Source organism: Sciurus vulgaris (assembly GCF_902686455.1).
Source record: "Sciurus vulgaris genome assembly, chromosome: 11".
NCBI classification, from domain to species: domain Eukaryota; kingdom Metazoa; phylum Chordata; class Mammalia; order Rodentia; family Sciuridae; genus Sciurus; species Sciurus vulgaris.
In genome coordinates, this window is record NC_136472.1 from 27,334,670 (window position 1) to 27,362,457 (window position 27,788).

At 48.2% G+C, this 27,788-nt stretch overlaps 1 protein-coding gene across 8 annotated transcripts in view; it reads left to right on the top strand.

Annotated features, from left to right (window-relative positions):
• Positions 1 to 24,903, top strand: part of AMBRA1 (autophagy and beclin 1 regulator 1) — a 173,764-nt gene extending 148,861 nt beyond the window's left edge. For all 8 annotated transcript variants that reach the window (XM_079103398.1, XM_079103397.1, XM_079103401.1 and 5 more), the window contains 4 exons: positions 5,526 to 5,665; positions 14,131 to 14,223; positions 15,479 to 15,672; positions 23,348 to 24,903. In XM_079103398.1, the coding sequence (XP_078959524.1) occupies positions 5,526 to 5,665; positions 14,131 to 14,223; positions 15,479 to 15,672; positions 23,348 to 23,838 (918 nt within the window). In that variant the 3' untranslated portion in view covers positions 23,839 to 24,903. The remainder of the gene's footprint in view (positions 1 to 5,525; positions 5,666 to 14,130; positions 14,224 to 15,478; positions 15,673 to 23,347) is intronic.
• The last annotated feature ends 2,885 nt before the right edge of the window (positions 24,904 to 27,788 follow it).

A 27,788-nucleotide genomic window follows, 5' to 3' on the forward strand; every position in this document is an offset into this window, starting at 1 on the left:
GTGTTCTAAACCCCACATAGAATATAAGGAAGGCTTGCTGGGTGTGGTAGCATGTGCCCCTTAAGCCCAGCTACTCAGGAGGCTGAGGCAGAAGGATCACAAGTTTAAGGCCCACCTCACTGATTTAGCAAGATCCTGTCTGGGGATGTAGTTCAATGACAAGGTACCCCTCAGTTCAATGCCGAGCACCGCACAAAAAGGAACGCTTCAGGGCTGGGGTTGTGGTTCAGTGGTAGAACACTTGCCCTAGCCTGTGTGAGGCACTGGGTTTGATCCTCAGCACCACATATAATAAATGAATAAAATAAAGGTCCATCAACAACCAAAAAATATATTTAAAAAAAAAAAAAAAAAAGGGAAGGCTTGGAGGTCTGGGGATATAGCTCAGTTTGTAGAGTGCTTGCCTTGGAAGCACATGACCCTGGGTTCAATCCCTAGTACCACCAAAAAAAAAAAAAAAAAAAAAAAAAAAAAAAAATAGGAAAAAAGGAAGGCTTGGAGATAGTAAATGAAATTAGTATCTGAAAAACTTTTTATAAAATCAGGTTTTCCTAGGGATGAAGAAACCCCAAGAATTCATGAATCAAAACAGATCAACACTTCAAAAGGAAGAAAAAAATGACTGTATTGTCTCTCCCCCTACCTCCTCTGAGATATGTGCATTTCTTAGCCTATAAGTAGCCATCCATTTCCACCGGAGAGGTTGGCTGTCTCATTACACTGATTTTTTTGTTTTAACCCCTCTTCCAGGAGAGCTGATTCTCTTCTAGTTATCCCCTCTTGGCAACTTAGTTTCTAGTAATTCCTAGCATTACCCAAGAGACATTTTCCCTCTTTTCAGCTCCTTTCCTCCTCAGAGCCCCCTTGACTTTTACCTTCTCCCGTGGCCCTTCCAGCCTCCATTTCTAGTCACCTTCCTCCAACCAGTTTCCATTATCTTAAGATAAATGAGATGTGCCAATTGCCATCAACCTTTTTCCACCTTCTCAAGGTTCTGCCTTCACAAATGATGAGATTCACAAATGTAAATTAAATACCACACAGTGTTTTCTTCTAGCTTCTTATCTGATCTAATCTGAGCAGTGCAGTTTGCTGCTTGGACCAATGATCTGAGCTTTATTGGCATGCAGTAGAAGATAAAGCATCTTGTTGAGAGCTGAAATACATTTTTCCTCTGAATTTTAAAGGGGGTAGAAAGATTTCCCCTGACCTCTCATTCTTTTCCAGCCTGTCTTTGAACAAGAAATATGACCCCTATAGTTTTTTTCATCTTTTTTTTTTTTTTTTTAACTGTCTTCTTTCACTCCTACTTTCTATTAGTTAAAGTGTAAAGAATGAAGAGGCAAGTGATACAGGAGACTGTGTTGGACCCCAGAAGAGGGGGATCATTATCTTTTTCTTCCCCCTCAGAGCCATAAAGATTTGGTGACCTGACTCATTCCCTATTGATGTGCTGAGACTGTGCTGACTCTAAAAAAATCTGTTCCTTCTAGCATATTGATTCTAATTTCCTTCATAGATGTTAGACAGAAATGAGAACAGTCTACTTGGGACAGGAGGGAGATTGCTGTCAGCATCTGTCACTTACCAGGGTAAAGCCTCAGCTGAGACAGGTGAAACCAGGATTCTTCAAACATGAATCGGTATTTCCGTTTTGTATCCAGCCCCACAGAGGGTCCCTGGGTCCTGATAATCCGCCTTTAGAGTAATAGAACTTGGTGTTGTACCTCACGGGATGTCACATTTCAGGGCAGGTGGGAGAGTGGTTTTGGCAGACTACCCAGTTGTGTCCTTAATATCTTCTGGGGAGGAAAACCTTTACTTGAGCTGTATTTGGGGAGCCTTTAAGTGAAGGTCAGGCATCCTTAGTGTTATCTTGGATCGTCTTTTTTATTAGTACTGATGAACTTTGCATTTACACAGCTGGTTCTCATTGAAATCTGGGAGGAGACTCACAGCTCACTCTCTCTGGGTTGGAAAGACTGGTGGCTGAAATCATAAATGGTTTGGAGTAGCTAGAGCTACCTTACCATCTGTCAGTGTCAGAGAATGTGTTGCCAGGATAGCCTCTCATCTCCAGGGCTAATTGTGAGATGTTTCCCCTCATTGAGATGTACTGAAAGCTATTCAGCTCTGACCAGGGAAAGGATTGAAACCACACTTCCAGGTGCTTTTAAGAATGAACCAGGTTCTTATTGCTGTAGGGCCCTTAGGTTGCAGACGTGTATGGCATGAAGACACCAGGAACAGCTGGCCTCCAGGACCTGGGAATCAGTGATTCCTACCCATCATGTACTCTCTGGGCTCCCATTCCCACTGTGGGTTTTACCCTCATCTCCCTCCTTCACTCCCACACTGGAGTAGGGTGAATAAGCAAGAGCTTATCAGGAATCCTGGAGGCAGCTGATCTTCACAGGGCTTTTTCTGGCTTACTGCCACAAAGCAGGATTTAGCCTAATACCCAAACATTGCAGGAGGTGGGCCCTTGGGAGCTGCCCTTGCAGCACTATTTAAGGACTTAAATTGGGGTTGGGGGTAGGGCAGAACCCAAGGACAACAAACCTAATGTCTGCCATGACTCCTATAGCCACAGAAGTTGTCAAGTGGCTAGCAAGTTCTCTGGCCAGGAGTCAGGGGAGTGGGATTTCTCAATCTTTAATTATGTCTTTCCAATTCCTCTGCAACCTTGTCTCTCCTAAACTGGGTTCATCTGTTTTATTGACCTTTTGGGAGTTTTGTTCCCAGAGCAGATTCCTAAAGTTAAGAAGCAAATTGATATTTGTTAATCCCTGTGCATGAACAGACAATAAAAGGTAACTTTGTGACATATGAGAGACTTGCTAACTTCTTTCTTGGTCTGGAAAATTTCTAGAAAAGAAGTGTGCATGTGTGTTTTGTTATTTTTTTTGACTCCCATCAAAAAACCCAGCACAGCCTGTGAGCATCTGATTCACTAAAACTTCACTGTTTATTTTTTTTTTTCCTTGCAAAGTCACTTTTTCTAGCCCTTCCACCCTATTTTCTGTAATAAGTCAATTTGATTTTAGAGGAACTTATGTTGTGAGACAGAAGTTTTTTTCATCATTAGCTCCCCTAATTGAACCCACTGAAGTCAGTAATCATCATCCTTAACTCTGGGTCTATGCATACATACCATCTGACCTTTGGGAGAGGAAAATAAACAGATTAAATTATCCCAGCCACAAGTTTTTGATCATTGCCACATTGTCCTTTTAGTGTGTTTGCCACATTGTATTTAACTGTGTAACCTACAGGTTGGACATAGACCACTGATTATCTCCTGGGCAGAGAAAGAATAAAGCCACCACACCCATTTCTTGATTTAAAGGAGAAAGGTCAGTTGGGTACAAATGGATAGGAATTGTATTGCCATCTGCATGGGTCATAACCAGTAAGGTCAGGTGGAGAGCAGGAGCCATGAATTTGTTCAGAGCTATTCTCAATATGTGTGTACAAGGAGGAGATTATCCACAGGTCAAGGAAGACGCATTCTCAAAGATTAGTATAAAAGTTTATGAATTCTGTGGGACTCTTTTTTTTTTTTTTTTTTTTTTTTTTAAATAGTCTCCTCTGCTAGACCAAAGATTTAAGGAGCCCTTCTGATTCTTACAACTAGAGTTGAGTCATACAGGGAAGGCACGAGATGTTTTTAATGTAGCATCCACAGGATGTTCAGTCTTAAGTCTCAAGCCAAATTCAATTCCATATCTATAAAAGTTTTATTCAACCTCAGGACCATAGCATGGACATTCTGGAAGGGTGCTATGAGCTACCAACCACATTTTTAGCACCTGGAAAATTACTCATTATAGGATTGTCCGAGTGTGTTAGTATATGGAGCACACACACTGTGTCTTCTCCATCTTAGAGGTAGTCCTGGTAAAGGCCTTTTAGATAAGTAGGTACCCAAGGCACATGTGCCTGTGTTCTCAAATCTAGGACTGCTTGTTGCTTGGTTTGTGTAAAGTATGGAGTGAATACGTAACTCAATTATTCTTTTATTTTTCCCTTTTTTGAATTTTACCAGAATAATAAGAAAAATAGTTATTAAGGTGGGTGTGGTGGTACATGCTGATAGTCCCAGGCATGCACCTGAGTTCATGAGTTCAGGAGTAGTCTAGGCAACATAGTGAGACCCTGTCTCAAAAAAAAAAACAAAAAAAAAAAGTTTGTGTATGTAGATAAACAACCCTAAACTCATTATGTGAATACTGCTTTCTGAATCTCTCCTTTTTTTCTTCATTGCTGGGGATTGAACCCAGGGCCTTGTGCATGAGCTCAACCACTGAGCTCCATCCCCAACCCTTTGAATTTTGAGATAGGGTCAGAGTCTTGCTGACTAACCCAGACTGGCCTCGATCTTGCAACTCTTGTGCTTTTCAGTAACTGGAATTACAAGCATGCACCACCATGCCTGGCTATGTGCTTTTCAAATAGTCCATTTTTGGTATTCCAGATGCAGGTTCCTGGTAACAGCAGTAGCAGTTAGTGCTTATTTGCAGTGCTGGGGAGGGGACCCAGGCCTCGTACATGCTAATAAGCAGGCCACTTTAGCACTGAGCTACCCCCCAGCTCCCATCATCTCTTTTAATCTCCCTAATTAGTTGAATTTAGGTGCTTTTTGAAGCCCAGATCTAGAAATGATTACACAGTGACATTAGGGCTCAAGACCAAGTCTTTCTGAGAGCCTATGCCTTTCATCCCTCTCCTGCCCTGTCCCTATTTCTGACTGAAGGTGCTTCTGAAACATCTTACAGATGAGCAGTGGAAAGAGACCAGGAAGTTTTTGCTTCAACCCAGCCCCTCGTCAAAGCCAGACTTTCCCTGAGAAAACACTAGCTTAGGGAGATGTTGAAAGGAGAATCTCTCTCTTTGAGAAAGGGAGATCGATTTAATGATGATTTATATAAGCTAGAAGGAAGTTATGTACCTGCATGTTCAAGATTCCCCTCTGCCCTACTCCCTACATCTGAATACACTTTAGATTTCCTTAACAATGCCAATTTTAACAGTGCTTTTAATTAGATGAATTAAGAATGTTCTCTGATGTTATCACCCCCTCCCGCCCCCCTGTCACCTCCAGTTCCCCATTACTGTGAGAGTGCTGTGGTTTCCATGGTAATAGGACTACCAGCCCAGGTTGCCTCTCACTAGTTGTTTTGGTCAGAGGAAAGTTTATGGGCAGTCCTTCCCAGTGTGTTGGGCTTTGGAGGGGCCTTCCCTAGGCTAGCATCTAAGTAGTGAGGTTCAAAGTGGCTGGCTCTGAGAGCACTCCAAGCATACCCCTGGTACTTATTAAAAGAAACAGCTCTCACCAAAAGTAAGAGGTCCTCCCCTCCCAGCTTCCCTGAGTTCTCAGGCATGAGCTGAGAATCAACCTATTTCCAGCCTAGTGGCTTCTCTCCTCCCTGTGCTTAATTTGTTTCTCCCTGGGTTTTGTTATTCTTGGTAACAAATTGTTTCTCCTCCCATTCTCTTTTCTTCCCGCTTTCTCCCCTACTCAGAGAGTTTTCAACGTACTTTACCCCATGCCTGCTGATCAGCGGAGACATGTCAGCATCAACTCTGCCCGTTGGCTGCCTGAGCCAGGACTCGGCCTGGCCTATGGCACCAACAAAGGAGACCTGGTGATCTGCCGACCAGAGTGAGTTGCTAAGGGGTAAGGGGTGGAAGAGTATCTGAGCCAAGACCTGAAGTAAGCAGCACTCACCTGTGGGCCTGGCCAGCTGGGCAGGGAGGGGTCCTTTAGATCAAAATCCCGCTAGAGCTGGGCACAGTGGTACATGTGTATAATCGCAGCAACTTGGGAAGCTCACACGTTTGAGGCCAGCCTCCGCAACATAGTGAGACTGTCTCAAAAATTTAAAACGCTGGAGACACCTGTAATCCCAGTGGCTCTGGAGGCCAAGGCAGGAGGATTGCAAGTTCAAGGCCAGCTTCAGCAACTTAGTGAGGCCCTAAGCAACTTAGGGGAAACTCTTATCTCAAAATTTAAATAATATAAAGGATTGGGGATGTGGCTTAGTAGTTGAGCACCCCTGGGTCTAATCCCTGGTACAAATAAACAAATAAATATTTAAAAAAAAATTTTTTTTAAAGGCTGTGGCTTAGTAGTTAAGCTCCCCTGGGTTCAGTCCCCAGTACCAAAAAATAAAATAATGAAAAAGACTGGGGAGGTAGCTCAGAGGTAGAGCACCCTTGGGTTTTATTATCCGCAATACAAAAAAAAAAAAAAAAAAAAAAAAATCCTGCTAGAGCCTACTGCATTCCCAGGCTCCTTTGTCAAATGACTATTGTAATACTTGGGAGTCTGAGGCAGGAGGATCTCAAGTTTGAAGCCCACTGAAGCAAATTAGCAAGACCCTGTCTCAAAATCTATAAAAAAAGGGCAGGGTTTATCTCAGCGGTAGAGCTCTTGTCAGCATGCACAAGGACTTAGGTTCAGTCCCCAGCACTGTTTGGGGGAGGTACCACTTTAGTGATAATGTTTTCTTGACTCTAAGGCAGTAATTTTTTTCCCCTTTGTTGTCTTTTGTTCTCTAGTTTCCTGGTGATAGTAAAGTCTCTACAGGCAAAAGGGTGGACATCAAATGTTCTTTTTTTCTCTTTGAATTCAACAGGTGGTCTTGGGTTTATGTAAATGTCATAGACATTAACTTAAGAAATAAAATTAGAAATAGACTATTGTTAAAATCCTAATTTGTCAAGCCACTGATCTCTAACAATGTTCCATGTCCTGCCTGTTTTCTTTTTCTGCATAATAGTAAAAGCAGATTGAAAAGCTCAATTTAAAGTTAAAGTGAAGTAGGGAGTAGGGAGGGACAGGGAACCAAAGCATTTCTGTCCTGATGACACTCCTTTCCCTTGCTCTGGCTTGTTGGGGGATAGAGGACTATATCCAGACCTTCATTCACTCAAGACTCTCGGAACTGGCCAGGCTTGTCATAAGTTTCCATACCCAGCCAGGTGGGGAGCAGGAAGCTCTCTGCTCTGTTGCAGATCAGGCCGATTGCTGTGCAGGACGCTGCAGGGTTCCAGCCGACTAAGTGCCACTTGTGCCTCCAGGCTGTCCTAATGCTGCTCTTTACTTGGTGTGGTCTTCTCCTAGGGTGTTTTGCAGATCAAGAGTGTGGTAGGGTCTACAGAACTGGTCTGGTGAGTGCCTGGCTATTGGAAGTATCCACATTGCATTTGGGGGGAGGGGGTGCGGTGCTGTGTGGGGAGTGTTGAACATGGGTACTTTATCACTAAGATATATCCCCAGCCCTTTTTATTTATTTATTTTATTTTGAGACAGAGTCTCACTAAGTTGCTGAGGCTGGCCTCGAACTTGAGAGCTTCTTGCTTCAGCCTCCCTGGTCACTGGCATTACAGGCATGCACCACCACACGTGGCTCAATCATACTGTCTTTCTATGGGGTCCTGTGGTGTTTTTTCCTAGGTTGTATATATGGATCAGTCCCCAGAGAGAGAAAACCTGGTTCTAAGAGAAAGTGGTGCATTCAGTCTTGAAATTTTGGAGCCTCTCTCAAAGAGAGCCTACTGTCTAGGCCTGATTTAGTAAGGCCGTTCCTAAAACCAGGGCAGTGCTTTGTCCTGTCAGCCACTTGCTCCTGAGGGTCCAGAAAGCATCTTTCACTCTCTTGTGCCTTTCCAGAACACAGCCTGCCTCTTCCATGACTCTGGCACTCTTAGCCCAGATGCTGGCTAAGAGTGATGTTTCCACTCTTTCTCCCAGTTTGTCCATGTTCCAGTCCTGAAAACCAAACCAAACCACATGAGGCTGATTATCTTCTCTCTCTTACTCCTTAGAAATTCATAAGAGAAGTCTAGTAGGCATCTTTTCCAAAAAGGATACAGAATTCTGGTCCATAATTTTATTCATACTAGCACTATTGTTACAGACCTTTCTTTTCCAGTTTCTCGGAGACCTTTTTCCTCCAACAATGTTCTTTTGTCTGTGGCTTCTACTACTCACTTTTGGCCCAAGCCAACTCCCACCTCCCTCCCTTGCAGAGTGATCTGCTCTTAGAGAGACTGAATTTCTCCCCTGCCCACCCCCCACCCTTTCTCTTTTATCTTTGCATTACTGGGAATTGAATCCAAGAGCTCTCTACCACTGAGAGGCATCCCCAGCCCTTTTTGCTTCTTATTTTGAGACAGTTCCACTAGTTGCTGAGGCTGGCCTCAAACTTGGAATCCTCATCTTAGCAGAATGTCTAATCCACTATTGTGGCCCCACAAAGTTTTCATGTCTGAAACCCTACCCCACACATTTGTAATGTGTCATAGACTCCTCAGCCAAACATGAAGCTGGCTTTGGCCTCTGTCTTCTCTTTTCTGCGCAGATGTTGTCTTCAGTGTCCCAGAATCTCAGTAGGCCTAAGACATCTTGGGCATTATAGTGAACTCATACCCACTGGGAACTCAGAGCTCTTCCTATAATAAGGTGGCATGTGGAGCAGTGTCCCATCACAGATAATTTGTTTTAGAATGGGAAGAAACTAACCCATCATTTTCAGTGTTGCCATTTCTTCTGGCTTCTTGGGTTCCCAAAGCCTTAGAGTTGGAAATTTAGGGTAACATATAAATTTAACAGGGATATGACTTTGTCCTCAGTTCTTCAAATCTTCCCCAGTTCTCAGTCAACTTTATATCTGTCATTTTTGCTTAGGCAAGGAAACTATGAACAATTTACAGGTGAGGAAGTTAAGACTCACCTGAGGCCTCCCGACGATCAGGGACAGAATTTGGCTTCCTAACTTTCCAATCCAGATCTCTTTTCTACAGCTGGTTCTTAACCGTTTTTACATCAAAAACTCATTTAAGATTCTGAAGAAATCTGTGTACTTTTGGGGATGTGGCTCAGTGGTATAGTGCTTGCCTGGCATGGGTGAAGTCCTAGGTTTGATACCCAGTACTAGGAAAGAAGAAAGCAGTGTACTCCTTTACAGAAAAATATACCATAGGAACACACATACTTTTGTAATCTGTCATGCTCTGGGTAAAGAACACAGGTCTGGAATCTGTGTAGGAGGGTCAGGTGGTCGGTGCAGTAAGAAATGAGAGGACATGCGGGAATGCTAACATCTTTTGAATAATCTGTGATAGGTCTCTGGCATAAATAGGAAAGTAGGAGCTCAGGGTGGTTGTCTTTTCCTAGGCAACTGCCTAAGGCTCACTGCCTGTCCTGGGTAATGCAGTTCCATGGCACACCCATTCCCAAGGGCACAGGATCCAACCCACCATCTGGGCCAGGATTGCAGCCCTCCCTCTGAAACAGGTGGTTGTCTGCCTTTGTCCAGACCCACGCAGCTGCACCTCATTTTGTGCTCTCTCAATACTGCTCTTGATTCTCCTCCATTGTCTTAGCCTCAGCACTGTCGCCAAGCACAAAGACAGGGAATGAGCTCTGGGTTTCTCTTGGTGGTACTAAAACCCCACTTGACAGTAGACAAAGGCATTAGAGAATACTCCCTCTCACCAGGGGAAGAATTCTTAGGACACATGAGAATATAAACAACTGGCCCTTCAGCTCCTGTACCCAGCCCTCACAGTGGTTGGTAGCCCTTGCCAGCAGTGAGGTGTGCTCTTCTTGGTTTGCTCCCCACCTGCTCTTCTCCCAGACTGCTGCTGCTGTGCCTGAGCCTGATTGCCATCTATGGTGGGGGTGCAGAGGGTAAAGTACTAGATAGATATGAAGAGTACCTGCTCACTTCCAGCTTCATAGCTTGGTTCTATAAATGGGGGCAGGGGAATGTGTTGCTAGTAAGACCATTGCTTTTCAGAGTCAGTTCAGAAGACAAAATGGAGGCACTAGTGGCAGAAGGGAAGTAGACTGAGAAGGGGTGTGTGGAATTTTGGCCAAGTGTGGGACTTCTGACAGAGCTTGAACTCTGTACTTTTAGAGCGAGCTACCACTGTAAACAGTAATTACAGTCAAGCATTACGACTCAAGGAGGGGAAAGGCCCACTTCTGTATGAAAGGGGGAGCCAGAACGACTACAGAGAGTACATCTCTGAGGCTAACCCATGAAAGCCAGGTGCCCACTCTAATGCTGGTCTCTTGGCATCAGTCCTTCTTTCCAAGGAGAAGTCATGTGGTCTAGGCCTATGTAGCCACATAACTGATAGATGGAAGAGGATTGTTGTCAAAAGGAATATTCCCCAGACATTGGGAAGTTCATGAATCACAAGTTGTGTAGAGAAAGTATTGGGATGGCTGAGGAAGTCAGGCTGGCTCTTCGTATTTAAGGAGCCCAAGAAATTCCCAGCAGTGAAGAAGCTGTTGAGCCCAACCCAGCTCACAGGTGCCGCTGAAGGGGGCCAGGTGTTAGTGGAAGTCCTTTTGAAGAGACTGCTTCTGATTGGCCTTCCCGCTCTTCCTCATCCCTTTGTGTTTGTCTTAGCTTCAAGGAACAATCTAGAGCAGTGACTCATTTTTCATCAAGAATCAAGAAAGAAGAAGTTGGTTATGATCTTTCTTAACTTTTTTTTTTTTTTTTCGGTGCTGGGGATTGAAGCCAGGGCCTGTGAAGCAAGCAGTCTACCAATTGAGCTATCTCCCCAGCCCCCATTCTTAACCTTAAAGACAGAAATCAGTGACATTGGGCCCTGAACACTAAGACTCAGTAGCCAGAGGCATTGTCTTTGACTCTGTTCCTGGTACAGTGCTGGAAATTGAAACCAGTCAGCAGGTTCTGACTACAGATGTAGAGCAGATCAGGTTCAAGTTGGACCTGGGGTGGAAAGTGAGAGTAGAACAGCACGTTGCCACAGTGGCTATAGCTCCTGTTCTGTTTGCAAGTCTACTTCTTCATTGAGCAACCCAAGCTGGGCATGGGCGTGCACAACTGTAACCCCAGCAACTTGGGAGGCTAAGGAAGAGGTCAGCTTCTGCAATTTAGTGAGACCCTGCCTCAAAATAAAAAATAAAAAAGACTAGAGATGTAGCTTAGTGGTAAAACACCCCTGGATTCAATCCCCACTACCAAAAACTTAAAAATAACTAAAAATAAAAAGGGCTGGGGTTGTAGCTCAGTAGTAGAGTACTTGCCTAGCACATGCCAGCTCCTGGGTTCAACCTTCTGTACCATGATAGGTAGGTAGGTAGGTAGGTAGGTAGGTAGATAGATAGATAGATAGATAGATAGATAGATAGATGATAGATAGATAGATAGATAGATAGATAGATAGATAGATAGATATAAGATAGAGATAAGATAAGATAGAGAGAAGATAGATAGAGCCAGCCAGCCCACTCCAGTGCAGTGCTTCTGGCTGATGGTACATGCTGCCTGAGTGGAACACATTTGAGAGCGGTAACTATCATAATATTGACAGTCTCCTTTTAGCTCCTGGGCCTTCTTGCAGCTTCCTTTCTGATGGGAAAGAAGTTTCCTGGTCAACGCAGTACATGGTTTGCTGTCATTTTGGTGCAGTTTATTGTCATAGCTAGCCCTGGCTAACAAGAATTCCAGAGGAGAGATTTGGCAGGGACCTACAGGGTGTTGCAACCTGTCGATAAATCTTGACAAATTTGTAAATGAGAGACTTCCTGGCAGCTGGCTTCACATAATGCCTAATGCTGCCAGGATTTGCTCACCAAAAAGTGCGGTGGTGACTGTTTTTGGAGGCCTCTGCAATTGACTTCTGGCTCTTTGCCTCTTTCCTAACGTAAGGTTGCCTGCACTCACCTTTGCCCTGAAGTGCTAGTGTTGTTCTCAGACAGCCTCAACCCCAAAGAAGTAGCTGAGTGGTGTTTGGAGGAGGAAACACACACACACACACACACACACACGTTTTCCCCCACTGAACGACCATTAAAGGAATGATCTGCAGCCCAGCTCTAACAGGAGCTGGGAAGGGGGTTAGTGCAGAGCAGGAAAGGAAGAGCTCTTCTGTTTTTCTGTGGCTCTCCCTGCAAAGAAATGTGTGTTCCCTCAGGTGAAGCTTGTGCCAAGAGTGTTAGCCACCACCCCCACAAAGCCATTCAGGCCTTAGGGCCTGGTCCTGCTGCCTTTTCCTAAGATGGCAAAGCCTCCTTGTGCAGTCCCCTCTCATCTAGGTCTGTCAGGCCTGTCCTATTTACTCCTATGTTTAGAAAGAAAGCCCTTCACTTGTCTTCCCAAACTCACCTTCTTCTGGATGGCACTTAAACCCCCTGACTATGATCTGTTTACTCCTCTGGAAGTAAGTTCTGTTGTTAAGGAAGGTGATCCAGGCCTCTAGGTTAAAGGCTGGCTTTTGCTAGACATTACCATACTCCTCTCACACTGCTATAACAAATTGCCACAGACTGGATGCCTTAAATAACACATTTTTTTTCTCATAGTTCTGGAGGCCAGAAGCACAAGATCAGGGTACCATCAGAGCTGGTTTCTGGTGAAGGCTATCCTACCAGCTTGTAGATGACAGCTTTCTTCTTCTTCTTTTTTTTTTTTTTGAAAGCTGGTGTCTCACTGAGTTGCCCAGTCTGGCCTCAAACTCACAATCCTCCAACCTCAGTCTCCCCGGTAGCTGGGATTATATTTGTGTGCAACCACTCTCAGCTTTCTCATTGTGCACTTGTTTGCTGGGGAGAGAAAGGCATATCTCTCTCCCTCTCAGATTGGGTCCCACCCTTATGAACTCACTTAATCTTATTTACCCCTAAAGACCCTGTCTTCAGATACACTCACATTGGGGATTAAGGCTGCAGCAGGAATTTGGGAAACCCTCATTCACTCCTTAGCAGCACTCTTCAAGAACTAGTGTACGTACCCTATTTAGAACCAGAGTGGGATGTTTTGAGTATCTCTTAGGATCTTTGCATGGACACTGGAGATCCAGTCAGTGAACTCAGAAACTCCTCTTTCTTCTGTTCCCATACTTCACAACCACCACTGGCACCCTCGTCTTAACCATAGTAATTGGTACTAGGCAACTCCTCTTTGGGGAGGGATCTTTAAAGCAAAATAGTCCAGTGTTTTGGGACCAACAACTGTTAGCCAGGATTGCTGCCTGAGGTTCCAAATCAGTATGAAAGATGAGAAGCCACTACTTCCCTTCTGGAAGCTGGTGTGAGATCAGAAGAAACTACCTAGTCGTCCATGCAGGGAAAGGTGGGCAGTCTGGAGAACTCAGCAGATATAAACTATCCCCTCTGCCATAAGCAGCACAGCCTACCATCTTGTGAAGGTTTCTCTCCTCAGCTCCATTAAGAAGTTGGCACATGCCTGTAGGGTCTGCATGAACTGAGCACATTTGCTTGACTCACTGACCCTTGCCAAGGAGGCTCCAAGTCCAAAAGAGAAAGTAGAATGAGGGCTTTTTTCTACTTAGACTTTTTTTTTTTTTTTTTTTTTTTTGCAGGGTTGGGGTGGTATAGTAGTAGGGGATTGGACACGGGGCCTTGTGCATTCTAGGCAAGTACTCTACCACTGAGCTACACCATAATTTGGTTTTATTTTTAGACTTGGTCTTACTAAGTTGCTCAGGCTGGCATTAAAGTTAAAATCATGCTATGTCAACCTCCTAAGTAGCTGGGTTACAGGTGTGTACCACCATGTCAACTCCTGTTTAGACTTCTGAGCTCCAGGCAAATTAAGAATGTATGTTAAGGTACTTTCCTTCCAGCCCCATTGCAATAGGGGAAGGATCCAGGGTGTGACCCTGAACTGTCTTTTTCCCCTGCTTCTGAGGACTGAGCATGCCCTTTGTCACCTGTCCATGGCACTGTGTCTCTCCAGTGGGTCTTGTTCCAGCCTCATAATGGCCATCAACTCCTTTCCTGGTATCTGGAAAACACTGGGAACCCACTGCCTACGTCTGGTATTGCTGTGTTAGCTGCCCCTTGGTTCCAAGGAGAAGTTGCTCAGGCTTTGTCTGGGGGAAGAAAAAGACCGAAGCACCATTGCAGGCATTTGAGCCATTTGAGATCTATCTAAAATGCTCCAGCATTGAGCATCTGGATATGGGAGCAACTCTGTTCCTGGTCTCAGGCCTGTCCAGGAGAGGCAGGATGGGCCAGCAGTCCACAGTCCCCAAAACCCATGAACTTTAAGGAGTTCTTACCACCCCTTACTAATACCTCCCACCTTTTTTCCACTCTTCCCGACTGATATTCAGGGCCTTAAACTCTGGTGTTGAGTACTACTGGGACCAGCTGAATGAGACCGTCTTCACTGTCCATTCCAATAACAGGAGCAGCGAGCGACCTGGGTAAGTTGAAGTTGAGGGCAACAACTGGCGGGGGACCTTTCCCTTCTTCCTACCTTTGATGGACTTTGGGCCAGTGCCCTCAGACTGTTCTTCAAGGCTCTGGGTTCCTCCACAATCAAAGCAGTTCCTCTTTATCCACTTCATGGTTTGAGTTTTTATATGAAGTCTCATTTGAGAAAAGTGTTCCATGGTAAGAAAGAGAACAAAACCTATCCTTTCAGAGTGTCACTGTAGAACACCCTGCCCTCCCCCTCCACCCATCCTGGCCGTGGTGTCCAGGCATACTTGCTATCCCATGAATTCTGTTCTGTGAGCCAGGGACAATGTGTGTGTGGGTTTGGTGGAGGTGGGAGGGTTGTCTTAGGACCATGCTACAGGGACCAAGCCGGCCAGGGCTGCAGCCCAGAAACAGAGATGCTCTGAGAGCTAGTAAGAGTAGAAATCTGGTACTGATCCTCTTTTCACTTAATTTGCTGTTGAAAACTACAATGTTTTGATAAAAACAAAGGCACGGTGCAGCCTGCTTTCTATAGGAGTTGCTCCAGCACAGCTGGAGGCGAGTCCCAAAAGCAGCTAGAAATTAGAATATCTCTGGACAGTCTCAAAACTGTTGGGTTTCCTTTGCTGCCAGCTACAGCAATCCCAAAGGTCAATGCCTGGGAGATGCCTAAGGAAAGGAGGAGGTGCTAGTCTTGGGCCTGGGCCTTCCTTGCAGGGCAACTAGTTGTGCTCCCTAACTTCAAGAACCTATTTTCAGTAGTCCCTAGACGAAGGATTCCAGAACAGCCTCCTTAGAGTTCCTATGCTTTCCTCCAAAGTAGAGATCTTAGTCCACGTAGAAAGTCCAAGGTTAAAATTGGAGTCTTAGCAGCTTGTAGTTAGAGGGAAGGTAAAACTAAAGAACAGGCTTTTTTACTCTTTGTCCCACAGATCTTCTTAGTAGCTTCCTGAATCTAAATAAAGGTCTTTTGAGATCACCCCCGCCCCCCCAAAATGGGCCTGTTGTTTAAGGGAGTGTCTGAACCAGCTGGATGTGCAGGTTCCTGCGGTTCTGTGGCCGCCTTTCATTGTCCCAGAGCAGGAGCTGTTCTTGGAGAAAAGTGGATACAGCCACCATCAGGAGTAGCTGTGGAAGCACAGGGCTCTCTTCTCAGCCTGCAGTCCTGGTTCATACTGTACCCTGAGAATTGGTAGGAGCCTCAGAGCTCTGTGAAGAGTGCTGTCCCAAGCCTGACCTCAGTCTATCTTTCTCTAGAACCAGCAGAGCCACTTGGAGGACAGACAGAGACATGGGTCTGATGAATGCGATTGGGCTGCAGCCCCGGAACCCCACCACCTCTGTGACGTCTCAGGGCACCCAGACTCTCGCCCTTCAGTTGCAGAATGCTGAAACACAGACTGAAAGGGAGGAACAGGAGCCAGGGACGGCGGCCTCGGGTCCTGGTGAAGGTAGGAGCAGTGTACTGCCAGATGGGGAAGTGTGGCTAGGGGTGGGTCCCTGGGAGTATCATCCACCCTCCCTGGGAAGGTGGCCTAAGACCCCTGGCTTTCTGCGCATGGCTTGAGTGCTACTCCTCAGGATGGGGACCCCTTAGATTTGGCTAATGCCCACCTGGTGGCAGTAGGAGTGGCCTCAGACAGGAACAGGGACGTTATTTCTTGAGCTGGCTCACTCTCTCCAGTAAATTGAACTACTCTGTCAGCTTCACTCAGCTCCCCCCAAGTAATCTGACATCCTGCAGAACTGGAAGGTCCCAGGCTGGTTTTCCAAAGGGAGCACACAGGGCACAGCCTGGATTGCCAGTGAGGCTGCTGCCAGCTCTCCTTCCAGAGGCATGCACCCAGGCCTCACGCTGCCAGGGCCAGTGTGTCTCCCACCAGCTGGTGTGCAGGTCTGCGCTGCCACAGGCATGGCTCTGGCACTCCTGTTGCACCGTGGTGTGCTGCTGTTTTGGCTGCAGCCAGGCATGCTGTCAGCCCCTTCCTCTCACCAAGCTCAGGTGTGGCCCAGCCAACCTCCAGAATGCTGGCTCTCTGTGCCAGCCTCACACTTTTAAGAACCAATTAGCACTTCGCAGCAGTCAGCTCGGGCCACTTTGGAGCCGTTAGCAGCTGTGTTAAACAGGCTGTTCTCACTCTTCACTCTCCTTACCCCCTGTCCCTAGCCCCCTTGCTGCTCCCAGCTCCAAACAGACATTTCTAGGTCTGGTGGAGACTTTTGCTTTAAAGAGACCATGAGAGGAGAAGCCCTGGTGTGCCTCAGGCAAAGAGTAACAGTGTGCCTGTGTTGCCCCAGGGGAATGATTTTCTACCCTGAAGTCCCACAGGGCCCTCTCCCTCTCACTGCCATGAACTGAAAATTTTCTAAGTCCCTCTTTGGTCTGTGCCCCAGCCCATCTCCTACATCAGATGCCTGTGGCTCTTTGTGGGTTGGAAACCCCCTTGCTGGGGACATGAGCACCTGGCAGTGCTGAATGAAGCAACCATCTACAATTTTGGGCCTCAGTGAGGAGGAGACCAGCCACCTCCAGGCCCACTTCTGCAGATTTCTATGGATGCTGAACTGCCTTGGAGTCCTCTAGGTCTATTCTTTTTTTCTTTCTTTCTTTTCTTTTTTTCTTTTTTTGGGGGGGTGGGTAATCAGGGATTGAACTCAGGGACACTCAACCACTGAGCCACATCCTGAGCCCTATTTTGTATTTAATTTAGAGACAGGGTCTCACTTAGTTGCTTAGTGCATCACTTTTGCTGAGGATGGCTTTGAACTTGCTATCTTCCTGCCTCAGCCTCCTGAACTGCCGGGATTACAGGCATGCATCACCACATCTGGCCCACTAGGCCTATTCTAGGAAGCTGGAGAGCCAGGCTCATGGGCAACCACAGTGCCCAGCCCGCCTCTCACTGGACATGCAGCCACGAGAACCTCTGATGAACCCAGGGAGCATGAGGGTTACCCATGAGGAGGCTGGAGAATGAGCCTCTCCTTCCCCAAGGAGCTTGAAGTTTAGAGAGAGAAACAGACACCTAAGCAGTTGATTACTTCAGTGTGATGAGCCCCCTAGCAGGTTTGTATTCATGGCACATCTTGTACATGTTGAGAACTGAGGCTGAGCGAACAGGGTGAGCGGATTACAGAGGGCCCAGTCCGAGTGAGGCCTCTGACCTGGTGGTGAAGTGCAGTAGGAGCAAGAACTGCCAACCCAAGAAGCACATCCCCTGGTGTCTCATCTTCCAGAGAATCCTCTGCTTTTTGTCTTGCTGTTTCCAGCCTGTGGTCAATTATAAGTTCCTTTCTTTCTCTTTGAGTAGTGGGGACCAAGGGCAGGCCAGAGAGAGAGAGAGCTGTCTTTCCCAGTCTCAGCAGCCAGGATGTCATTCTTTACCTGTCTATGCCCTTCGTAAAGCAGAATAGACAGTAAAGGGTAAGCTGTGGACTAGCACTGGTCAGCAGGCAGAGTAGGTAGGATGACTTGCTACCTCTGTGTGTGGCCCCACAAGCTTTGCTGAGAACTTTGCTTTTGCTGAGAGCTCTGGACTCTTAAGTCTTCAATGTATATTAGTCCCTTTCAGAAACAGGGAGGGAGGTGTAGGTTGCAAGTGGGATAAGGAATTGGCTGGTGGGTGTGTCTGTCCTGCTGTGCTGAGGCCAGGAGCCTGGTGCTGAGGTGCTTTCCCCACAGCTCATAAACCAGATACCAGATTCATCTTAGGGGAGTCAAGCCTCCCTCCTCCCCCCTCCCCCGCCAGTACTGGGGATTGAATGCTGAGCCAGTCTACCCGGAGGCCACATCCCAGCCCATTTTAAATTTTGAGAGAGAGTCTCGCCCAGGCTGGTATCAAACTTGCCATTCTCCTGCCTCAGCCTCCTGAGTGTGCCACCACACTTGGCTTCTCTGCTCATTTTGACTAAACTGGTAGCCAGGTCTGCAGGAACATGGATAGGAAAACCCTGGTCAAGGAGGTGACCTGCTGGGACTGGTTAAGGGGAGTACCACACCCCCTACAGTGTGGGGACCTGCTCTGTTTGTAGTAATCACCGTCCTGTGGCTGTGCCTCCTTTAGCCCCATTCCATCAGCACCAAAGAGTTCCTGGCTACTACTACTTCCTGGATTTTTCTCAAATCCATTCAGCTCTGTTAGCTTTCCATCTAAACTATGACAAAATACCTAAGAAAAATCAACTTAAAAAAAGAAAGATTTATTTTGACTCCTAGTTTCAAAACTTTCAGTCCATGTTCACTAGGCACCATTGTTTTTGGGCCCATGGTAAGGCAGGTCTTCATGGTGTAAGGACACAGCAGAGGAAAGCTGCTCACCTTTTCGCAACCCAGTAGCAGAGAGAGAGAAAGAAGGGGCCAGGAACAAGCTATACCCTTCAAGGGAGACATCCCCAGTGACCTATTTTCTCCAGCTAGGCCCTGCCTCCTAAAGTTTTACCAACCTCCCAATAGTGCCACCAAGCCTTCAACGCATGAGCCTTTGGGGGATGTTCCAGATCCAAACAATAAAAAGCTTTTCCCAGAACTTTAGAAAGAGCTCTCTATAGGGCCATTTGCTGGTGTTGGCTTTTTTGCTGGTCCAGCTTTAAGAAAAGAATTTCAGTTCCTCTAGAACTTGCACTTGCCTCTGCAGCAAGCTTCCTTTTACTGAGTAGGAGGTCAGTTCAGAAAGGAAGGAAAGCATTCCCTGTTTGCTCCGAGCACTGGTCCGTTGCCTGGCTGGCATGTGGTCATCATTCAGGAAGTGGAATGAATGGAGCTGAGGGAGGATTCACCTCTGAGCCGTGGGCCTATTTTTTGTCTGGTAAAGATGGTAGTTAAACCGACTACCACAGCTTGAGCCCTGGCCAAGGAAAAGTAAGTGTGAAAAGGGAGAAGCTGGAAGATAGTACCCCAAGGTCAGGATGCGCAGCTCCTCTCTGGACTCACTGAATCTTGGTTCCCTCCTTTTTTCTTCTAGGCAGTGAAACCATTTGAATTAAATGCCGTTGTCAGCATGGTGGGAAGTAACTGATCTTACCCTGGCCTCTACATCAAAAGTACCTTAGGAGGCTAGGGACATAGCTCAGTGGTAGAGCATTTGCCTAGCATGTGGGAAAGAAGACCTGAGTTCAATCCCCAGTACTGCCAAAAAAAGAAAAATGTACCTAAGAACTTGCCAAGGAAATGATCTCACATCAAAACTAAATCATTTCCCATTTTTCAGAGACAAAAGAAATACTTTTGCTACAGGGATAACGACATCAGAATTAACCCCTGTGGCCACCATTGCTCCTGGAACCATTTCCTATGGGCCTCAGTGTATTTTCCTCTTGGAGTATATGCCAGCTGCCTTCAGTGGCTCTTAGCCTCAGCGTAGCATCCCCAGGAGAGAAGCACAGCTCATGGCGCCTCGCTGAAGCCATCTACACCCAAGCCCCAGGAACCAATTGTGTGCACATTTTAAAATCTCCCATCCATATCTCTCCCCCTCCTCTCCCTCCCTCATATGCGTGCGCGCGCACCTCTCTCTCTCTCTCTCTCTCCCTCTCTCTCTCTCTCTCTCTCTCTCTCTCTCTCTGTCTCTATCTCTATCTCTATCTCTATTTCTCTCGGTACTGGGGATGGAACCCAAGGGTACTCTACTACTGAGCTACATCCTGAACCCTATTTTTAAATTTTGAGACAGTTGTCTAGGCTGACTTCAAACTTTCCATCCTCCTGCCTCAGCCTCCTGAGTCACTGGGATTACTGGTGTGCACCACCATACCTGGCTCCATCATTCTCTTTTGAGCACTTTGTATCTGGTGGTGCATCAGGTAGTATGAACCCACAGGTGTTAAGAGAGGGAGGGAACCACACTCAGAAATGAAGCCATCATCGTGTTTTGTCTCTTGAGCAAGTCCAGGAAGAAGCAGACGTAGAAGTGCCTCTGTAGCAGGGGTAACCAGCTTTCAAAATTGCGAGTCTGAAGCCCCTGTGTGTAGCCTGAGAGCCCTTTTATTCATTTGTATGTGTATTTAACAAATACACGTGGCACATCAGACTGTGTTATACACTAGACCCAAAACTGAATAAAACTTAGTCCAAGAACTTCAGGAATTTACAGCTTCGAAGAGAAATGCCACAGCCACCACTAATAACTAATAGAGCTGTGGAGCACTGCCACAGCTTTGAGAGCAGCACCCCTTCCAGCTGAGTCAAAGGGCGTTTACACTTGCCCTTGATGTTGACCAAGGAGTAGGGTGAGGGCCAAGTAGATAGAGCTTGCACGTTGTGTCCCAGCATGGATAGGCAGGGAGCAGGGTCAGGTCTGGTATAGTCAAGGCTGCTGGGTGCATGAAGGTGGTGAGCAGCGGGGTGTGATCAGGAAAGTGGCGAGGACCTCAGAGGGCCCTCTGCTCTCAAGCTAAGGGGCTTTAACTACTTTGAGGGCTCATGAAGCTGCTGGGCTTCACACAGCATTTGTACTTAACCAAAACCCAATTAGTCAGAGGTGAATTAGAATGATAATGATAGCAGCATAGATGCCAGCTGAACAAGGAGAAGACTGGAAGCAAGAAGACCATTAGGAAATACCGCCACAGTTCTAGAAGAGGGGACCAGGCCCAGAGCCTCAGGCAAGCAGTGGGAGATAGTCGAGGGCCCCAACCTGAGTGCCTGCCGTAACTCCCTCAGAGCCCCAAGGCAGCCTAGAAATGATCCATGTGAAAAGAGTTGGTAGTTCAGCAGGCACAGAGCCCGGCATGTTGAGCTCCAGCCCATGGCACATCCCAGCCCAGGCTGAGGAGATCTTCAGAGACTTCTTGTCAGGCAGTGGGCTGGGGAGGCGCTGCAAGACTGGGAGGTCCCCGTAGGCAGCTCACAGTGTAGAGACTGCATTGGCACTGAGGCCTTCGGCTTTTCTCCTTGCCCTCGGCCCCATTGTTAGAAGGCTTTGCCTAGCAAGACTCAGAGCCCTTAGGGTTTTTTTCAGTTCAGGAAGCTGGAGCTGGGCTGCTCAGGAGAAAGTTAATGAATAAGAGTAGCCACCTTGAGGGATGGGGGCAGTTCCCAAGAGGCCTTGAGACATCAGCTAAAACCCAGTAGAGCCCCAGCTGCTTAGTGCTGGGGAGAATGGTTTCAGACCTAGAGGAAGAATCAGGAGCAAGCACTTGAGAAGGGGAAGAGATCTGGGCCTTAGACACAGCTCAGCTGTGAAAATGACTGACCTTTATAAAGTAACTGTTGACCAGTACTCAGGAGACTGAGGCAGAAGAATCTCCAGTTTGAGGCCAGCCTCAGCACCTTAACAACGTCCTCAGCAACTTGGTGCAACTCTGTCTCAAATTTTTGAAAATAATTTTTTAAATGACAGGGTGTATCCCAGTGGTAAAGCACACCAGTCTTCAATCCCTAGTACCCCATGTCACCCTCGCCCTCACCGTTGTCCCCCCAAAAAGACCTGTTGACACACACCTATTATCCTAGCCACTCAGTAGACCGAGGCAGAAGGATGACAAGTTTGAGGCCAGCCTTGCAATTTAATGAGACCCTGTCTCAAAATAAAAACGAATCTTTAAAAAAGATGTAGCTCGGGCTGGAATTGTGGCTCAGTGGTAGAGCACTTGCCTGGCATGTGTGAGGCTCTGGGTTTGATCCTCAGCACCGCATACAAATAAATAAAATAAAAGATTCATTGACAAATAAAAATTAAAAAAAAAAAAAATGTAGCTCAGTGGCACAGTGTTTGCCTAGCATGTGCCAGGCCCTGGGTTCAGTGCTTAGTACCCCAGAGTAAATAAATGAGCTAGCTAATTAATTTAAAATAAATAAAAGTAATTGCTGACAAGTATCCTTTAAAAAAAAAAAAAAAACCATTAAGACCTTCAGAATTGCAAAACCCAATTGTCCAGTTAGTCTCCTCGTTTGGTCACTGGAACCATTTCTGGCTGTCTGAGAGCCTGGGTCATAGTTGCACATGGTCGACCTGGTTCTTGCCTACGGAGGGCTGATCGGGGGACTGGGCTGAAGGGTGAGGACGGAATTCCTGTTGCCGATCCCAAGCATGTGTGACTTCATTTCCTCTACCCAGCACTCTACAAGGTGAACAATAAGGTCCTTGGCCAAGGCCAGCTAGTCAGTAAGTGGCAGAGCAGAGATTTATTCCCCCACAAGGGAATGCCCAGGCCTTGAAAGGAAACAATCCCTTTCTCCATCCCTAGAGCCGCAGGTTGGAGCCTCATACCTGGGCTGGACTCTTGACTCTCTCTGAGTAGATGGCGTCAGGAGACATCCAGCCCCAGGAGAGCAGTAACTAGGAACTTGTGGAGACCAGTGGATAAAAGGAGAGAAGACCAGGAAGGCATCAACACTCTTCCTAAGGAGCAGTTAAAACCCCAAGCTTCCTCCTGGGCTTTTAGGAAATAACATAAACAGAAAAACACTACAGGAAAACAGAGTTGAAATAAAGGGGAGCAGGCTGTTTGCCTGTGGGTTGCACCCTGCAGGGTGCCTCTTACTTTCTAAAGACCAGGCAGCATGCTCCATCCCAGCCCCAGGTCTGTAATCACCAGAGGGCAGCAAAGGAAGCTGTGTGGGCCCACCTGTTCAGCCTTCTTTCAGACCACCTGCCTCTAGGGCTGAAGGGATCAGTTAAAGGCAAACTTACCTTGGGCCCAGCCTGCCTCTTTACTTATTTATTTATTTTTATTTTTTGGTACTAGGGATTAAACCCATGACTCAACCACTGAGCCATATCATTAACCCTTTTTATTTTTCATTCTGAGACAGGGTCCTGCTAAATTGCTTTTAGGGCCTTGCTAAATTGCTGAGGCTGACCTCAGACTTGGGATCCTCGTGCTTCAGCCTCCCTAGTCACTGAGATTACAGGCGTATGCCACCATGCCAGCTCCAGCCCTGCCTCTTAACAGCTGAGTATCCTTGGTCCTAGGCCTCAGTTTCTTCACCAGTAATGCAGAGGCATGAATTGGGATCCTTGAGAGATTTTGCCTCACTTTCAAGAGTCTGGTTTTCATGGTAACAGAGTTGGGCCTGTTATTCCTGCTTTTGCCTAGAATCTCCCAGCTCCTGCTAGCAGCTGCCACCTGACTCAGTGGCCCAGGCCAGCAGCTCATTCTCTCTTTCCTCTGCTTCATACCTTCCAGGTGAGGGCTCCGAATATGGCGCCAGTGGGGAAGACGCCCTCAGCAGAATCCAGAGACTGATGGCCGAGGGGGGCATGACGGCCGTGGTGCAGCGGGAGCAGAGCACCACCATGGCCTCCATGGGTGGCTTTGGCAACAACATCATTGTCAGCCATCGCATTCACCGAAGCTCCCAGACAGGCACTGAGTCTGGGGCTGCCCGCACCTCCTCACCCCAGCCCTCCACCTCTCGGGGACTGCTGCCAGAACCTGGGCAACTGGCAGAGCGAGGCCTAAGCCCCCGGACAGCCTCCTGGGACCAGCCTGGTACCTCTGGGCGGGAGCCACCCCAGCCAACCCTGCCCTCTTCCTCCCCTATTCCTGTCCCCATTCCCAGCACTGAGGGACCAACCCTGCACTGCAACCTGACCAATAATAACCACCTTCCGGATGGAGGTGGTGGCAGCAGGGGGGAGGCTACAGGCCCCAGCGGGGAGCCACGCAACAGGTAGAGACAAAGGTTGTGCACTGGTGCCTCCCCTCGAGCCACTGAGCAGAAGCCGGACCTCACAGCTGACTGGGAACTGTACACGCGGAAGCACTGCTGGCTGCACCAGGGAACAGGAGGAGCAAGAGGGTGGGGGTGAGGAGTTAGTGGGCCAGAGGCAGTGCAGTGGGCAAGGCTCGCGCCAGGGGACTAGAAGCTTCCAGAATCTGGAGTCCAGGAGGGCCAAACTGCTGGGCCTAGTGTGAATGGAGGAGCAAGTGGGTGCCTGTGCCATGAACTCCCCTTTCTCCTAGGATCTTGGGCTCAGGGGACTCGGCCCTGGACAGGAGCCCCAGAAGAGTGAATAGTCTTCCAGATCTGGCCCACACCACCCTGGACAGAGGCCAGTGGGGCAGCTTTGCTCTGTCTACCTGTCAGGTGAACAGAACCACCAGGAGCCCAGGAACAGGAGGAGTGGCATGGTCCCCAGAAACCATCCTCTCTCAGCCTTCCAGAGCTCCAGCCTCTCTCCATCATCTTATCCCATCCAGAGACACAGTCAGGGGTCAGGCTGGGCTCCCAGTTTCCTGAGGGCAGGTACTTTCCACACTTGCAAGTGTGGGGCAACTGTGGGGTGAAGGGGGACAGCCCGCTTCCCTGATACAGAACAGGGTCAAGGGACAGTGGGCAGGTCCTCACTCAGGAGTGGGGGATGTAGGCTGGCCCACCCCCAGGCTTGTCCACCAAGCTCCTCCCTCCTCCAAGGCCCCCAGAGCAGCACCTGTGGGTGTCAGTATTACCTGAGCCTAGGCCAAAGCCCGCCCAAGGCGGGGGAGGGGATGAGACTCCAGGTCAGAATGTGAGGTCTTGGTCTGTGGTTTAAGGTGTTGCATGTGGAATCTTGAACTGTACGTGTAGTTTCTAGTGGAAAAATCAAGGCTCTGATCATTTTGTTTTTAGTATGAAAATGTGATTTCCTTTCTGTTTGTCACTCATCATAGAAACATTGTGGTGGGAGGAGAGGGGACAGTCTACTGCTAATGAGGGAAACACCAAAGATCTACATCATTAAAATGATGACATGCCCCTCGCCAGGCTCCTCTGTCTGTTTCCATGGAGGATGGAGGAGGGGTGGGAATGGGAGTTGGGGGGCATGGAACTGAGCCAGGCTCCAGTGTTCCCCAGGCAGTTCAGTGGTGCTGCTGTTCTAGAGGAAAAACCCTATCTGACCCTGGCCAAGCCAGTGGGTTGAGGGGCTGCCACCTCTGCTTCACACAGTTTCTCTAGACCACCACCCCTTGCTTCTGGGGGGCCTGCTGTGGTTTGGGGCCACTTCCCAGTGGTGGGTGGGCAGGAAGGGGTGGTGGGAGGTTGTGCATCCTGGTTGCTTCCTACCCAGGACTATGGACCTGAAGAAGACAAAAAAATGGATCCCCTTCAGTCCTGGGAGACCATCTGCCTGGGTGTCTCTGCAGCCGGCAGAGAGCCTGCTCTTGTTTGCTGGCACCCTGCAGGTGCCATGCCTGCTGCCCCAGCTCTGCCTTTCCTTTGTGTCTACCAGACAGTGACTAAAAACCCTGCATCGTCCATGGGACTTGACCATTTCCAAGTTCCAATCCAGTTTAGAAAGTGGGAGATGGATATTTGCCCCAACTTTAAGAAAGATATAATAGAAATGTGAGCAAACCCTGGGTATTTTGTGGACAGCAAGTACTTTATGAGTATCCTTTTTGTGACCAGCTCTGTCCCAGATGCTATGGGATGTGCAGAATTACAGATTCTGTCCCAGCAGAGACAAAACCAAAAGATAATGGTCAAGCAAGTAATACAGAAGAGTACAAAGTTACATAGTTAGGAACACTCAAAGTTTTCTAGAAAATTATATCAGTAGACCAAACTAAAAGATCCATCAGCTAACTGTGTGGCCTTGAGCAAGCCACTTGCTTCTTCTGGGCTTCACTATTGTAGTGGCACACGGGACTTGGAGTAAGCAACCTCTCAAAGTTACTTTTAGCTCTATAATCTTGAGTCATTACAGCTCAGAGAACTCAGTGAGGGCAGGTTTCCCTTGAGAAGTAGGATTTGAGATAAATACTGAAGGATTTGTTTAGTGTAAAACACATGCCAAGGACTCCATATTATATCCCCTTGCAAAAGCCCTCTGAAGTGGTTACTGCTGTTGCCCCAGACCACATAACTAAGAGGGAGAGCCTGGTTTTGGACTTGGGCAGTGTATGATTCCAGAGCGCACATCATGGCCACTAAAATCTACAGAGGAAGACAAAGCTTAGGAGAAACAGAATGGGACCTGGAGTTGCACTGTTGCTTTGGGAACAAAGGTATGAGGAGGCCTTGTGGATGAGGTGGTCCAATTTGGGCCCTGCCTGATCCACCTCTGCTGGCTCTGGCCAAGGATGAATCCATACGCTCCCTGTTGGAGGCTGTTCCCAACACCAGCTTGTCTCCACACCAACCCCTTTCCTTGGCTGTCACCCAGTGATAGACTCCTTGGTAGCAAGGAGGACCTTTTCAGGACCCCTCACACATCACAAGGCTGCTGGGTCAGCAAGATAAAGATTGGCAATAAATTCCTTTGGATATGAGGACACTGTTCAAAGAAATGCGCAACTTGTCTACTGGACCAGTTGAATGGAAGGGAGAGCAGAGAGACTAAACCACTGTCTCCTGGTTCCCAACTCAGCTCTCCAGGGTTCCACTATGGGTTCTGGGATTAGGGGGTGGGGAGGAGAAAGCCCCAACCCATAGCAGGGATTGTGGGGAAACTGGTGTGGCTTTGCCTGGTAGTTTCAGGAAGAGCTCGACAACAACTTGGGACATTTCTGGTTTCTGGGGCTTCCAGTCCTAGGCCTTGGTTGCTTCCCCAGCTAAGATTCTGCCCTCCCGCTCCACGCACACATTTCCACTCTCCTAAGAGCATCCCGAACTCCCACCCCCGCCCCTAGGAGGAATATAGCAAAGTGGAACAAGTGCAGGACTGTCATTGTCACATGAACCAACTGAGCCTCTTTTCTGTGAAGTGGAGCAAGAACAATAGTGTTCCTTTCAACCTCAGTTATGAGGATCGCGGGAGATCAGATCGCACAGGTGAGGGAATATGGCTTCTCAGGCTAGCCTTGAACTCACCTCCAACCCTGAAGTTCCCAACTCTGACCTGACCTCGCACAGGGGACCTGACTTCCACCTCCTGTGTAGCGTGGAGAACCCCACCCAGGGCGCCCAGCTCTGGCTCTTGCTCAGCTCCCCGCTTCTCTGCGGAGAGTTTCCTGTCGCCTCTCCTCTCCATTGCCGTCCCCGCCTCCGCCTCCCCCCAACGGCTCCACGCCGGCCCTTGAGGGCGGGTGGAAGAAGGGCGGGACTTGGGTTGTTTTTCCAAGAGAAGGAACCAACCGTCTTAAGGTTATTCGTTTGGTTGCGCTCAGAGAGCTTGGGGTGACAGGTCTCAAGGCCCGGACGCGAAGGGGCGCGTTCGACCCTGCCTGGCCCGAGGAAGGGTTAAGAGGGAGACCCAAGCGCGGCGGCGGGTGCGGCGGAGTCGAGGCCTCCCGGCCGAGGCCGAAGTGGTGCTCTCCGAGGTGCTGAAGCTGCCCACTTTCGGCCCCGCGCAGGCAGGGCCGGGCGACCTGAGGCTGCCACCAGCGCGGTTCCAGAAGATCTGGGACGCTGGCGACTTGCCCTAGGGGTCTTGTCGCGGGTTCCGTCCCAGGTGACCTTTAGCACCAGGCTTTTACCTCAAGCAGCGGCAAACTCGCTCTACAAGCCGCGGCTGAATGGGCGGTGCGTCCCATCCTAGGGCTGGCAGAGCCGGTACGAACCCCTTCCGCGGCTCGGAGCGCGGATCGGGAAACCCGCGGGTCTGGGGGCGCGCCGTCTGCGGTGGGCGCGCTCTTCTCTCGCTGGCGAACCATCCTCGGTCCTGCTCTTACCCCGGCCCCGACGGCGCCCCTCCTTTCGGCT